This window comes from Falco biarmicus, chromosome 4 (assembly GCF_023638135.1).
Source record: "Falco biarmicus isolate bFalBia1 chromosome 4, bFalBia1.pri, whole genome shotgun sequence".
NCBI lineage: Eukaryota > Metazoa > Chordata > Aves > Falconiformes > Falconidae > Falco > Falco biarmicus.
In genome coordinates, this window is record NC_079291.1 from 55,456,297 (window position 1) to 55,471,622 (window position 15,326).

General features: G+C 40.2%; 1 protein-coding gene across 3 annotated transcripts in view; it reads left to right on the forward strand.

Moving 5' to 3' along the window:
• XYLB (xylulokinase) overlaps positions 1–15,326 on the forward strand; it is an 84,740-nt gene that overhangs the window by 60,980 nt on the left and 8,434 nt on the right. For 2 of the 3 annotated variants that reach the window (XM_056335473.1, XM_056335474.1), the window contains 3 exons: positions 956–1,057; positions 8,919–8,977; positions 12,838–12,925. In XM_056335473.1, the coding sequence (XP_056191448.1) occupies positions 956–1,057; positions 8,919–8,977; positions 12,838–12,925 (249 nt within the window). The remainder of the gene's footprint in view (positions 1–955; positions 1,058–8,918; positions 8,978–12,837; positions 12,926–15,326) is intronic. The other variant, XM_056335475.1, reaches the window with a different exon arrangement.

The following is a 15,326-nucleotide window of genomic DNA, read 5'->3' on the forward strand; positions in this document are numbered from 1 at the left end:
TGCTGAGGGAAGCAGAGTAGTCCTGAGATCTGGTAGAGATCTGGTTTGCAAATCTAGATCCCAAACGGATTTTTTTTTCCAAGTTTGTGGTGATTTGGGTTCCTCTAGAATTAAAATACCCGGAAGGATATTCTTTCCTCTTTTCAGTCAAGTGGTATTCAAGGTCAGGCCATCACACCCTGTACCTTTTAATTTTATCCTGTGGCTTTAGGTAATGCTGAACTTGCAGCTGATTATTATTGTATTTTCTCCTGTGGACATGTCTTGCTACTGATGCACAGACTCTGCAGATTAACTAATGCAGAATTGAATGTGTTTGTGATGTAAGTAATGAAGAGGTCTTTGTTCTATTCTTGGTTGTTCTACTGATTTTGTGCGACCTTGGGTACCTCGTTTGTATCCTTCCTTGCTTTTCTCATATTAACCTTCGATGGATGGTGTCACATGTTGATTTGCCAATGTAATCTTCTGTTTCCCTTAGAAGATTTGAAAGGCTGAAAATTGCTGTATATGAGGACAAAATAGTTTTAAAACAATGAGAAAACAATGGGTTTTGTGTTTCTAAATAACGTGGTAGCAAGCGTTATGTACCGATGTGTGATTCGTAAAGCCATGTACAGTACTTACATCAGAGTTGTGACAGCCATGGGAGGGTGTATGTTTTGCTGAGTGTCACGCACAAATTTCTCATGTGTCAGAAGATTTTGAGGCAATACTGAGCTTTGCTGAAATACTAGCAACAGAGCACATAAAATTTGTTGGGTTTAGTCAGTGGAAAATGCCTAAGGTAGCAGTGACCTGCATCTTGCATGCTCCTGACTTTGGGTGGGTATCTCACCTCCAGTCCTGGGAACTGAGCAGCAGGAATTGTAAGTTTGCATTTCCAGGGTTCCGAGAGGCACCGATGTGTAGCTTGGTGCAGAGCCCTCCTGAACTCAGGGTTTTTTTGCAACAGGGGCCATAGAACATCTGACCTCCTACTGCAGCACTGCAGGGCATGTGTCTGTTGGGGCTACAGACCTTCAGAGCTGGAATGTTCTCCCAAGAAGGCAGGCAGGTTTGTAGCACAAGGTTCTCTGTCATTTATCAGTTTCCTGCTAAGTATTTGGATAGGCAAACTGACCAGGTGCAATATCAGCTACTTCTAGAGTAGACATTTTTGATGCTTTTACCAACTGCTCTCTTTTGATAGTGGTTTCAGTGGTGAAGACATTTCTGCTAGGCACTGGTAGTATACCAGCAGCACTAAGAATCAGTGGTTTGTGGTCTCAAAATTATGCCTTTTAATGAGTACCGGAACATAATATCCTTAGCTTATCAAAAAGAAAGACAAGATGCAATTTAATTGTGGTCTGTAAGTGCCAAAACGAGAAGGGGAAACCCAAGTCTATAGTAATGTTTTAACTGGAAGGCTACAGCCACAAAGATCAAGTGACTAGAAGATTAAAGAAGAAAAATCTAAATTATGGGGAAAGGGCACATATTTAACTTTACGGGTATTAAACATGGAAACAGCCAGTAGACACAGTAAATTCTCTGTCACTTTGGGTCCTTCAGCTGAGGTTCTGTGTCTTCTTCAGCTGACTGCAGTTCAGTGAATACAGAGCTGAGCTGGGTGGTGAGATCGCTGTGTGAAAGTTGTGTGATACCGTTTCAGCAGATGGTCCACTCTGACCTTTTACGTTTTTGGAGCTCTCTGTAGGTAGGTTATTAAGTAGCTGAATGTGGTGGCTGGATTTCAAATGCCCAGTTTGGATCTTCTCTAAGTTTTGTTTTCAGACTGGTACCACCTGCTTCAGAATATTTTTTGAGAATCAATACATTTGTCGCATTGGTTCCAGATTTCACATTTATTTTTGCTGAATGACAGGAATTCTGAAGTGGAAGGTGAAGGCAGAGGTGCTGCCAAGAGTCTATGAATAATTGTGGAAGCATGGGGTAAATCAAAGCAGGTTGCGCTTTGTTATGTTAAGCTTTAATTGGAACCTTGGCCACTTTATGGATGTTTGAGCAACAGCTGAGTAGATTTTGTGGTGATTAGTCTTTTTCCCCAACACACATTATTTTTAAGTTTCACAGTTCTTGCCATATCTAAACTTCGGGTAACAAAACAGAAGAACTTTGAGTGGCCAAAAAATAAAAAAAATTAAACCTGATGTAAGCCAGTTACATTGATATGTGAACCCATTTTACCTTACTAATTCATGAAATGTATTACTTTTTTTTTAAAGGAATTAATTCAGAATGAAGAATTTACACAAGTTAGAGATAGCAAGGGTTTATTAAACTACTTCTAGTAATAATGTCTTCAGGAGAGGACTTTTCCCTAAATAGGTTTTCAGTCTCGACCAAACAGATTTTAAGTGGTCCTTCTAATTTATCTTCCTTCGTTTCCTTAAAAGCTTTCACAGAAATATTTTCCAAAATATTCAGCCTATATCTACAAAAACTTTTGGTCTGAATCTCTTTTCTTTTTTTTTTTTCCTTTTTTTCTCTTTTTTCCCTTTTTTTTCCCCCTTGCTGTAAGTGCCAGTACTGAGTTGTGGATTTATTTTTTTACACATTACCATTGGAATTTATCCCTGGCTTCATCAAAATATTCTGTCAAATAGAAATATGCATCTCAAAAAAAAAAATCACAGCAAATTGATAAGCAATTGCAGCTCTGCACTATTTCTACAAAAATGCAGATACTTCAGAGGTCTTGTTGGGAGGGTGTCAATGTATATGTTATAACAGTATTACAACTATTGATCTGCTTTGTTCCCAAATAAGTCTTTACCATTCATGTACCAAAGTTTTTCTTGCTGTATAACCCTGCCAAAGTCAATGAAATTGAATTGTCAGTGGGGTTGTATCTGGAGTAGGTTTTGTTTCTGATAGTACATCTTAGGCTGCGTGTACTTTTGTGGTGATCTGCAATAATTTAAGGTGCTGTTAAGAGAGAATTTATGTACATGTTTTTCTATGTTTATTTTTTCTGAAATCCATCAAAAAGGGGAAGGCTTTGAGTCAATGTTAAATTTTAATTCATATCTGAAGTGAGCTAGGCTGAGGATTTTCAGACTCAGGTGATTTGGTGTCTTTGCATTTCAAAACCTGAAGCTTAAAGTTTTGTCTTTATTGAAGCAGGGTCTTAGGAAAGCCAAATTTGGCACCCTCATGAAGAACAATTTCTGCTGTTAGAAGTTATTTGAGAATATAAGGTGACCTAGACTATCAGTGGCATAAGAGTCTTGACCATGGATACCTTTCCTACTCTGTTTTACTTTGGTGTGTGCGCATCTACTCATTTTAGTGGTGGCATTCTTGCCTTAGAGTAGTGTGAGCAAGAAAAATCGTGCCTGTTCTTACCTACATCATTGTAGAGACATTATCTGTATAAGTAGAATAAATTGTTGAGGATATTAGCCGTATTTGTCATGGCTGCTGAAGAAATCAAGGCTTTTTTCCCCTGTTGAATTACAGCTGGTAGGATAGTAGCTCTACTTCAGTAGCCTTTAGAGGCTGATGATAATTCTACCTTTAAAAGTTGTTTTTCTTCCCCAGGCACTGCATTTAAAAAATAAGAATAAAATTTTGTGTCTGGAAAATTTCTGACAGTCATTTGAGCAATTGAAACCCTCAGTGAAATTAAAGCATGTTACAGAATATGAAAACTTTTTTGCTTGTAAGTAAGAAAACAGCTAACCCGTATGGCAAGTCTGGCTTGCTTTTCTTTGGAATAAATTAGCTGATGCTTTAAAGTGAAAGTTAGAAACACTTCTAAAACTATTTTTTTAATGGCTTTTATGAATCACAGTATTGTTTTTAGAATTGCAAAGGTGGCTGAATTTGTTTGAGTATTTGGCTTCAAGCTTGTAATTTTTTCACTCAGACAGTTGTATTGGGTCTAAATTAAAAAAAGAAGCGAAAAAGAAAAGAAAAAAAAAGTGTGTGTTCCAATTTACGTTACTTTTGCCTTAGGTAGATAGTGTCTAATATGCTGAAGGCTGGTTTGTGGCAGTCTTTTTTTTTTTTTTTTTTTTTCTGTTAATGAAAGTTATGCCAAAAGTGATGCAGCACAATGAGGTAGAGAAGCAAGCGCCTTTGGACCCAGTTCTAGAACTTAGAGTAACATAAAAGGCACTCAGTACCTTGTACATTTTCATATTTTACAAGACATAGACAAGAGAAACCTTTTACCATAGCGGGAGTTTAATTTCACAGTCCTTATATGAATATGAAAGATTAGCATGAATATTGGAAGAGTTAGTATGCAAGAAGGGCAATTTTGGAACATTTGTTTTATAAAAGGGACAAAATAATCATATATTCTTGGTTTGTTTTTCTTGAATGAAAAGCTAGAAAATACTTTTTTTGAAATTATAGTGTTTGGAGTTAATCAGAGAAATAAAGGAGGGGCTGATACGTTTCTTCTTGCTTGCAAATTGTAAATTGCAGTTATTCGCAATCATGCTTATAGCTGGCGTGGGTTCATGTGCATAATCAGCTGCTTTTTGAATGCATGTTCCGTTGTTCTGTTTTATTTATGGATTCAGTTGTGATGAGAAAGATGTTGTGAAGTTGTTTGGATGAAGCCTTGGAAACGTCTTTTAGGAGTTTTGAAAGACAGAGAGTGCCTGGAGTTTGGGATACAAACCAGGGCTCTGTGCAGCACTGGAAGTTTAGATGAAAAAGCTAGAGTTTTCAGCCTTAAAATCTAAGGTCAAATTCTGCTTTCGGAGTTTGCAGCCCATGAGCCAGCAAAATTCTAGACTGACACAGGCACATCGTTACAGTCCAGTTGAAATATAGCCAGATCCAAAAGCCCTGAGCCATCCCAGGAGCCATCCCATCGGTTTCAGCATCTGGACCAGTTAGTGGTCTGATCTGACCCACTCCTGGCGGAAGAGGAGGCTGAACTTCTGCCTCCAGTCATCTTGCACAAACGATGTGGCAGCAGACTTTGGTACTAATTATCAGCACAAACCTTCTGATTGATGGAAGTTTGCTTATGTGATTATTTTTTTAATAGCTGTGGTTAATGGGCCAAGACCATTAAAGGGGATGTCAGACTGTTCAGGAGACACTCGCCCTGTGTTACTGATTCTGCTGTCTCACTTGCTGAATCCACTCGGGCAGTGCTCCTTGAGTCTGCACTTTCCAAAATCTTTGTTATTCCTGCACTTTTTGGCTTACTCTACTTAAACTTCTTGCTCTTCTGGAAAGGCATCAGATCTGTTTTTATAAATACATAGTGATGCAGGACCAGTCTTTTTGGGACCACTGACAATGGCTGGACACAAATAACAGTAATTTCTCTCCTCAGCAACAGATTATTTTTATGCCCCCTCCCCATACATGCCTTTCAATGAAAGCAATATTTTGGCTGAAAACAAGAGCCAGGAGATGAACTTTAACTAATAATTCAGTTCTTGCTGGATCTCTGTGAAGGGCAGAATGGAGGTTGTTGTCTGAGTAGTAACATGCATAGAGTGGGCTGCCTTCTCACCTTGTGTGGGAAAATGCCTTGTGCTCAGTTTTCCCACATGTTCCCAAGTGAACTTCTTGGGTCTTCCCCCCTCCTCCTGTCCAGTGGGAATTATTATTTTACCTGAATTTCATTTATATCAGTCACTACATTCCACGGCAGATAACAGATCTGTGCAAGATGTGCATATTGCAGGATGACACCATGCCATGCGCAGCTGCAGATGCTTTCTAGATAGGGTTAAAGTTCTCGATCAGATCTCTGAAAAATCATTAGTTTTTAAATAGGAAGGAAATAAACTGGTTGGTTAGGTACTATGCAGGGAGCTTTTAATTAAAAGATGTTTAAAACTGATTCTCTCAGTTTTTAAACAACAAACAATGATGTTTGCTACAACTGTTGGGTTTTTGTGTGTGTTGGTTTTTGAATTTTTTTTTAGTAACACTGTATTTAAGTTCTTTCTGTGCACTGCCATAGGGGATAGATGGTAGCTCCTGACAGATTCAAACACAGCCGGCTGAGAACACTGCTAGTGATGGATGAACGATGTCTTTGTTAAATGCCCCTGTATACATAAATGATGGGCTTTCTTTATTTATTTATAAGATGTATCCAATTACACATCTCAGAGCAAATGTTCCCTGTTCAGTAGAGCACACAATATTGGCATTAAAAAGACAACCCCTGAAATCAGTGATCAATGCATTTTCCTCACTCTCTGGAGAGAGTTTGAAATAAGAGGTAAACCTAAAATTCAGCAAATTCCAGTAAATACTTTTGCGACCTAGTCCTCATCTGTAAGAAGCAGCTGAAACTCAACCAAGGAAGCCATTGCCTCTGCTCTGACCGCACGCAGAGCTGCCTCTGGAAACGCGGTGCCCTGGGTTCACCTAAGATCACTCTTCCACATGGCCGGGATGCATATGTGCCACCATATGATCCAGTATGGTGGATCAGATTCGGTTGTCAGACAGCGATGGCTGAGGTTCACTAGGCTGTTGCCTGCTGGGATGTTTTCTGGTGAGGTGAGCCACCCTCATTATTCAAAGTGGAGGAGAATGAATGAGTGTGCCCTTCATGTAACTTCAGCATAGGGTTTGGATTTTTTTTTACTGTGTATCTGTGTGTGTTAGTACTCACAAGCTGATCCAATTTAGAACTTGAGATGTCCAACCAACGTTAGCAACTTAGTATAAATTAAGTTAGTTTCTTTTATCAAGTAGGTTAGCTATATACTGAAGTAATTCTTAGTGTTTTGCTATGAATGAATCAGTCTGGATTAAGATGGGTGTGCAGATAATCAGGGTGTTAAATACTTTTAAACTTGAGAACTGTTTGCCGCCCTGGTAAATAATCTAACTCACCTACTAGTAGGGTAAATGCGTACTCGTGAGCGGTTTGTATCAATGCAAACTGTAAATGCACCCCTACTCTTCTTATGATAACTTCGTTATATCGAAGTATTTTGAATGACAGTTCTGGCATAAATTGATAACGTAGCTAAACTCTGAATCTTCTGACCTGGCAAGGAGTAAGTCTCCTGTCCAGTCCTCGATTCCAAATGCAAACGTGTTGCCTCTTACAGGGGCAGTGGAGTCAGCTAGGAGGCACAAATCAGCCCTGCCTGGCCCATTGGTTACTGTGCCAGTGAAAGCAGGTGGCAATACACACTGACGGAGCTCTGAAACCTTTGGAAAGTTGTGGAGCAGAAGCCCAGAGACAGAGCACTGGCATGCAGCTGGAGATGAGCTAAGATACGTTTGAGGTTTTCACGGGGGTGGTTGCTGTTTGGCTTGACCACTTTTATATTGTCCACCATTCTTTCCGGATGGTGATAGCCCAGCAGTTTATTAAGCCCCATCCCAGAGGCGGTGGAGAGGCAAGCGTGCCTTATTCTTTGGTTGTAGCTGCTGTGAAGTGTGGCAGACGTGTCTGTTTCTCATTCTGTCTTGCTGGCTGTCTCTGAAATGTGATGTTTTCGTGTTGGATGTGGTAGTTCTGCAAGAATTTATATTCGCAACAAGGTTTAGCAAGACAGAATTGCAACTACTAGGCAAATCATTTGGAGTTCGGTTTGGTTTCTAGGAACAGAGGGTTACTAGTTATTTTTCACTGGTTTCTGTGCTATTATGTTGTGATAATCTTGGCAGGGATCTGTCACTCTGTGCTGGAATAATTGAAACTTGTTTTCTCTGAGGAATCACTCTGCTGTTTGTTTTATTTGTTTACTGACATTGACAGAGATCCTAATGGCTTTTAAAACCCAATTTGTGCATCACTGAATATCCTCCAAAGAGGAAAATAAAATTTAAATTTGTCAGTAAAATAGGGTCCCCCATGCAATGCTTTGTCTGGGTCTTAGACTCCACCTGAGCTCCTAGCTCTGGGTCTAGAAATGGCACGGTGGGTCGCATCTTCTCTTTATTTCTAATTCTGTCTTCAGGGCTTTTGTCATTAAGACACTTGAAAGGATAAATTACAATAAGTTATTTAGGGCATCAGTATAGACCAGCTTTGCCTTGTAAAAAATAAATTATCATTAGCTTTTATTAAAAAGGAGGTTAAAATAACAAAATAATAACCACACTGAAATTCCCTTTTTGGGAGGGTATACGTGATGATATCACTTATTATTGTCATAAATCAGGGTAATTAAGTGGTTAGATTCTTTTTAATGTATGATATCAAAGTATTTATGAGTTTATTTTGTTTTAATCCTTTAAAGTAGTTCAGAGAGATAATTTGGAATACTCATGTTCATAGTGCCTTGCTGAATTGTGGTTATGCGTAGATGCATGACTTGTTACACACAAATAAATGATGAGGCATGGGAAAGACATTTTCTTTAAATACTAAAGAATGCAGGATAATTTATTTTTTTAATGCCCCCAAACTGTGGGTTCGCATTGGGTGAAGATTCAGATATTTTTTTTGATTGAAGTGACTTAGACCATCTCTAATTACCTTTCGACACACTTCCTTGTCACTCATGCATATAGGGATTGCCCAAGTTTCAGTGAACTCTTGACTGTGAACGTCACAGAGAGCTAAGTTTGGAAAATAGTGGTGATTTTTAAAGGTTATCTGTCAGTTTGTATATATACAGCTATGAGCCAAACCCATCTGACCTCAAACCAGAGCTGTAGTATAACAGCACTCTGCCTTTCTTGCTGTGTATCTGTTTTGCAAACCTCCCTGACTTTGTTAGCGCTATAATAACAATGGATCTGCAATATGCCTCTTCTAAGGAAGTGTTCTAACGTCTCTTGCGAAGGTGGGTAATTAGTCTTACCCCCTTTTTTACAGAAGTTAAATTAGAGGTAGAGAGAGAGAGAGAGCCCAGATCACCCGACTTGCACCTCCTTGTTCTCATTGCTTGGTTTGGAAGCACAAATCGTGACAATATGCACGTTCAGTCTGATCTGTGTGTTGTGTTGCATTGCAGTGCCTAGAACAAGGATCTTGGCTACGGGCGGTGCATCCCACAATAAAAAGATCTTACAGGTAAGTAGAAAATTAAATCCTTTGAACTGAACTTACAGTTACATCTTCATTTTTAGTTTGAGGTACTGAATCCAAATCCCTGCAGCTGCACAAGAAGGTGTTGGTGTGGGATTGCAAATCTGCTGCAGGTCTTCAGGGCTTTTCTTCAGGTTTGGTGTGGAAACCATTAGCCTAATGATTATTTTGTATTGAACTTTAAAGGTTTTCTGGTTTTTTTTACACTTGACAAGTTTTATGAATGTGTATCTGAAGCACTGATGATTTCCAGGTCTCATCACTTAAATCAAATCAATCAGCAAAGAAATCTAGAAGAGACTTGATACAACACCCGAGATTTTTGTAGGTTTTGCCATTCAGATCAAAGACCATGAATTTAAACTGGAGAGGGATTATGTGGTGTTGAACACCTAGAAAACCCTCATGCAAACCCCCAAACCCTTGCCCTTGTTGTTCTGAGTATCTGTTACTTATTAGCATTGTGTCATATACTGGGGGGAGGCTATGCTTCTGTACAGCCTGTCCTCCCTCTTCACACCTTACTCTGCTGCTGCTGTTGCTGCGCATCCAGCCCTGGTTAAGATCCTTCGTCCATCTTCTCAAGAACAGAGTACCGTGTGCTCCCTCTTTCTGCTTGCTGAGATTTGGCAAGCCTTGCTTGTGAATGGTGAGAGGTCCCTCAGCTGGCTCCTGCTAGCACAGAACTAGACATCTGGATTGGGATTCTTCTCACCCGAATCCAGTCACCTGCGATGTGACATCTGTGTGCGAGCTGTCAGTCCTGAGATCCTGTCAGTTACAGTGCAAAGGAAACTGGATGGTGTTTTAACTGAGCAAATGTAGACATCTCCCTGGGAGCGAGCCTGAGAGCTTTCTGTACTCCACTGACAGCTTTGACAAGCTCCCCTTTGACTAGGGGCTCCGACACTGAGCCTGGAGGTAGACATTTACACCAAAAGGCACCTGGTTTAGTCTGGGGCTAAGTCCCGGCACTGAAGTTAGTCAACACAGGGCGAATTTTTTTTCTGGAGATGCCAATCCCTTTCCATCAGCTGGGGTGTCTAGAGGCCAGCCTCAACTATGCACCATACTCTTTGACAATTGCAGTCAAAAAAGGTTTTCTGCTCTGCGAAACCTGAGCTAGATAAACGGAGGTTGAAGAGCAAAGAGCAGAAAGCTGTCTTTCTCCTAAGGCATCTAAGCCACATGTTTGTATAACCATTGGTTGTGTAGCTGATTGGGACACAGCAAATCTGGCATGTTTTGCCTGCAGATGTCACTTCTTTTCATCTACTTTGGTTATTTTGCTTAGGAACCTGACGTTGGAAAATTAGCTGATAGGTTAATTGCTTAAAACATTGGTCCCCACTGGAGTAATTCTACTAAGAATATGTCAGGAAGGAGATTGGATTAATAGATGAGTTTGTTTTTAAAGCTGTATTTCCAGTTTAGGTGCCAGGAGGATCTCTTTGCTGTGGAATGAAGGCAGAGAACTGAATATTCTTATAACACGCAATTCTGCAACATACACAGCTGAAAAATCGTGGGGATGGGAGAGTGGTAGTTGTGGTGCTTGCTCTTCACGTGTAACTACAGCTGCTTTTAAAACTCATTAAAAGTGTCTTAAAATAATATGATCAATACAGTGTCATCCACTTAATTCAATCACTGGTTAATTGGATCCTTCTTTTTAATTTAATCAAAACCTCAGAAGCCATATCAGTTGCATGAGGAATAACAACTTCCATCCTTATCATGGTCAATTTTGGATAATTTGTTCCAGGGCTACAAAAGACTATCACTTAATTAATCAACATTCAGTAACTCCTATATTTTACACTGCAAAGGAGGCAACTTAGGAATATCTGTTGAAAAAAAATATAGTAGGGTAGCTTTCTCCACAGTTCTGGGAAGCTTTTTATAACATATGTGGTGCTTGATTAATGACCACATGAAACATGGTGAAATATTTTTAACAGTAAAACCTGTAACAGTTCCTTGTAAAATTATTCATGAGAGATTCTACAGTTTCAAATGACTTAATATATGAACTTTGAATAATTTTGATTTTATAATCATGTGGCACAAAAGGTAGTTATTTGTAGTGTTACAGTACTTATTAGCATTCAGAGTAGAGTAGAACAGCATTGTATAAGTCTCTGCAGAGATGCAAAAAAAAAAAAAAAGACAAAAAAAAGACTTGCATTTTCCAAAGGAATGTACAATTCCAGCTCAAGACAAGAAATACCTGTTAGGGATGAGATGAAGCAGCAGATGGGGAATGTGCTGAAACAATATGGTAGTATTGGCTGGCAGGATGGACAGTGGAATGAGCGCTCTGTGACCTTACTACTTCCAGAGGACTTTTCAATAGATACCATGATAAATTTTCCATTTACCCTCTGGTATTGAAGCTCATGTTTTGCTCAATGCTTTCTTGCAAGCAAAGTTAGGCAATACTGACTTGGCTATCATGCCAGAAGAGAGTATTTTAAGTTTGTAAGCTCAGGCTTTCATTGTATTCTAGTTAGCAACCAGCTACTTTTTGTATGAAAAATGTATGATTTTTGTATGAAAAATGGTGATTTTCAAAGGTTTTGATTTGCAGATTCCCCACAAACTTTCAGAGAAGGACACAAAATATTTCAGAAATGTCACATACAGTTTTCTTCTATAGCATATATGAATTTAATTACTTAGTCATCTTTTATGAAGCCCTGGGGCCCATGATTAGTAGGGCTGCAAATTCCTGGATCAGGGTTGCAGATCACTAATCCAAATGGTTTGGATTCCTGGAAACTCTGGCCTTACTTTAGACTTGGTTGTGTGGGTGTAAATCGGGTGATAGCACTGTTCCCTTTGGCAAAAGTAATAAAACCAGCACAAGTTAGATCTGAATTGTTACCTGCTGCTTGCGTTGCTCAGCCTGAGGGGCATCTGTAGTCCTAGAGGTGATGAAACCAAATGGAAAGAGTTTGTTAACAATGTTTTTGGAAAAGAGTTATTGAACCTCCCGTGTCTCTATCCAAATATGTCTTCATTTTTCCCCTTCTATATCCATTTTCCTAAACATACGCTGTGAGGAAGAACACATGTACTTGTTGAATGGGAGCTGCCTGGTGTTGATTTCAATGCAGAATAATGTGTGGTTGAATAACTTTAGTATCTGTTGGATACCCTAACAAATTCTTTGCCTGTAAGATTTTCTTCGAATTGCTCAAGCCAAGGTGAGAAGAGTCTTGGTATATCTTCATACCTAAGGATCCCTCCAATACAGGAAAATTCCTGGTAAATTTAGAAACTGTAACCAGTTCCTGTGTCATTCTTGCTGCTAACCCTAATATCATAGAAATGGTGGAGGTGAAGACAGGCTTAGCAGGCCTTCATACTGCTGGAGCTTTTATTTTATCAAAGTTGAGAACTGAGGAGCCATGACTGGTTCCTCTCGCTCCTCCTTTTCCCACTTGGCTCAGCCCTAAACGCAATGGAAGAATACAGGCACCAGTGGTGGGCTCCTGAGCAGATCTCCTTGCCCTGGTTTAATCCTTTGGCATGGGCTGATTGTGTGGGCTTACGAGGGAGATGATGCTTGAACCTGGACTTCTCTGAATTTGAAATAAAGAGATGTGGAGAGAAATGGGACTTTGTTTACTGGCTGCGGTTACATCTGTAGCTCAGATTTACAAATACCCTGTTGTGTGACAAGCTCAGGACTCGTTGTTGCCTGCAGTGCTTCTTCCTGTGGGAACCCAAATGTTTGGCTGGGGTGTATGGTAGCTATTTGTTTTCCTAAGCAGAGATAGGGGATTGCTTACCCCTGGTATTTCATGGACATGCATAACCAATGCTTTGATACTTCTTAGGTCCTGTCTGATGTGTTCAACGCACCGGTGTACACTATTGATACGGCCAACTCTGCTTGTTTGGGAAGTGCTTACAGAGCAATTCAAGGTAAGACTGTAAGGAGATATTTCTGAGCGGCCTGGGCATTTAATTACCCTTGGTTAATACTTGGGATTAACATTACTGAAAATGAGGGGAGAATAAAGCTGTGTGGATCTGACTGGAAGGTCACTCAGGTCAAAGAGGGTTTTCTGCTCTTAGTGTGCTTGGATCAGGCCCAAGAATAACATTTACATCAGAATTCAAGTCTGGTGGCGGCTTCTCAGCCAAGCGATAGGGCCTGGAACCTGTTGGTACTGACAGGGGAAAGTCTAAGGGCCTCGAACCTGTTGGTACTGACAGGGGAAAGTTCTAAGGGCCTCGAACCTGTTGGTACTGACAGGGGAAAGTTCTAAGGGCCTCGAACCTGTTGGTACTGACAGGGGAAAGTTCTAAGGGCCTCGAACCTGTTGGTACTGACAGGGGAAAGTTCTAAGGGCCTCGAACCTGTTGGTACTGACAGGGGAAAGTTCTAAGGGCCTCGAACCTGTTGGTACTGACAGGGGAAAGTTCTAAGGGCCTCGAACCTGTTGGTACTGACAGGGGAAAGTTCTAAGGGCCTCGAACCTGTTGGTACTGACAGGGGAAAGTTCTAAGGGCCTCGAACCTGTTGGTACTGACAGGGGAAAGTCTAGGACCTTAATGTGTTGAGTTGCTACTCCACGTGCTGCTCTTGGGAGAATACAGCCAAGTGAAGGTGCTGGTGTAGCCTGCTGCCTGAGTTTGGGGGGCAGGCTGTGAACTGAATTGCTGAAATGGCCAAACCAAGCAAAAGATAAATCCTAGCAAAGATGATCAGAGAGATCAGGGACAACAGGACCAGTAATATCACTGGCCAAATGAACGTCACTAAATCTATATGTATCTTCCAGCTTTCAAATGTCAAGACGAAGGATATGCAAGGTGTCCTGGGCTCCATGCATTTTCTCTTATAAAAGCATGAATCTTGGGATACTCTTAGGTTGACCAGTCATTTTGCTTGCTGTACTACATCACTCACTGTAATGTAACAGTCTGAGTCCCTGATTTAAAGTGTTAGTTGATTTAAATCTATTAATACATGCAGGTGTATGTTAAAGGTGGGCCATCAGCCATTTAAGAGTTGAATCCCAAGCAGGAAATTTTATTAATGTGGTTTAAAACAATTTCTACTATCTTACAGCTAAACAAATCAAGGCATGTGTGTCAAATTCTGAAGTCCTTATTTATGCCAATTTTTCTTAGCCTCAGTTTTTCTGATTAGAAGCTTTAGGATTTGGACCTTAAGATTTGTAAGTTCTGTACATGTTCATGTAGGATCATGGGATTGCAACAAGCATAGAAAAGATAACATCAGTCATCAGAAGAAATCAGCCAGGTTTTAATTTTAGAAGCAAATTCTGCTGTCACATTATAGCATCTGAAGACTGCATGCTCTCTTGCATTTGAAAACAGCACAGAAAACTGCACAGTTTTATTACTGACAAAACTTGAGTCGATGTGTTCAATGCACGCAGCATGTGCTCCTTTTTATTTCCAGAAAAGACGCAAGGGTTCTGTCAGGCAAAGTACGCTCTTGCAGGGCAGTGGAAACAGTGCCGTTAGATTAACAGTATGTTTGAAGCCACGATGTGACCATTTTTCCACCTTGGGGACCAAGTTTCCAAACTGTTTTCCTCTGCACTCAACCTTTGCCTACTGCTTCAGAACCACTAGAAACTTCCCAGTGCCTAACGCTGCAGGCAAATTCCTTGTCCGTGAACGTATGTGAAACGTGGAGCTGTCCTTAAAGTTTGTGCAGATATTCTGTTTGTGTGGAAGATGTGTATTCTGGCTGCCAGTTTGGCATATGAAGTCTCGAGGCTTGGTTGACAGAGCCTTTGAGGGAAGATTTCAGATGCCATGTTGATGGAGGGACTCCTCAGCTCAGGTGCGCTGGCAGCCAAGCCCCAGGGGCTTGCTGTTTGTGTTTCTAAATGGCATGTCTGATTGATGCTTTCAGCTGACTCACTCTTGGCCAGGCAAAGGAATTGAGTAAAAGTGAAGACTTGGTAATATAAATGAAATATTGATGGCAAAGTCTTTGTAATAATGTTACAATGTACACCTGCAAGTAGGGTGTTCTGCAGTTAGCCTGGGGTTCTTAGAAGGTGTACAAGGAGCTCCTGAAATGCTGTGATTCACTTGCAAAGCAAGATGGTGTAGTAGCAGAACTCTGTTATTATTCTGCTTCTTTATATATAAATGTATTTAAGAATTTGTTGCATATTTTCTTGACAGGGTTTTCACTTCTCTTCCCTTTTTTTAGTCACATTTTGTCCTTGAATCCCTTGCTTACACATATTTTCACTGGTGTTTACTGTATTGTAACCATAAATAATTACTGATATTGTTGAGTAGCATTCCTGCGGCTTACCTATTCTCCAGGGTA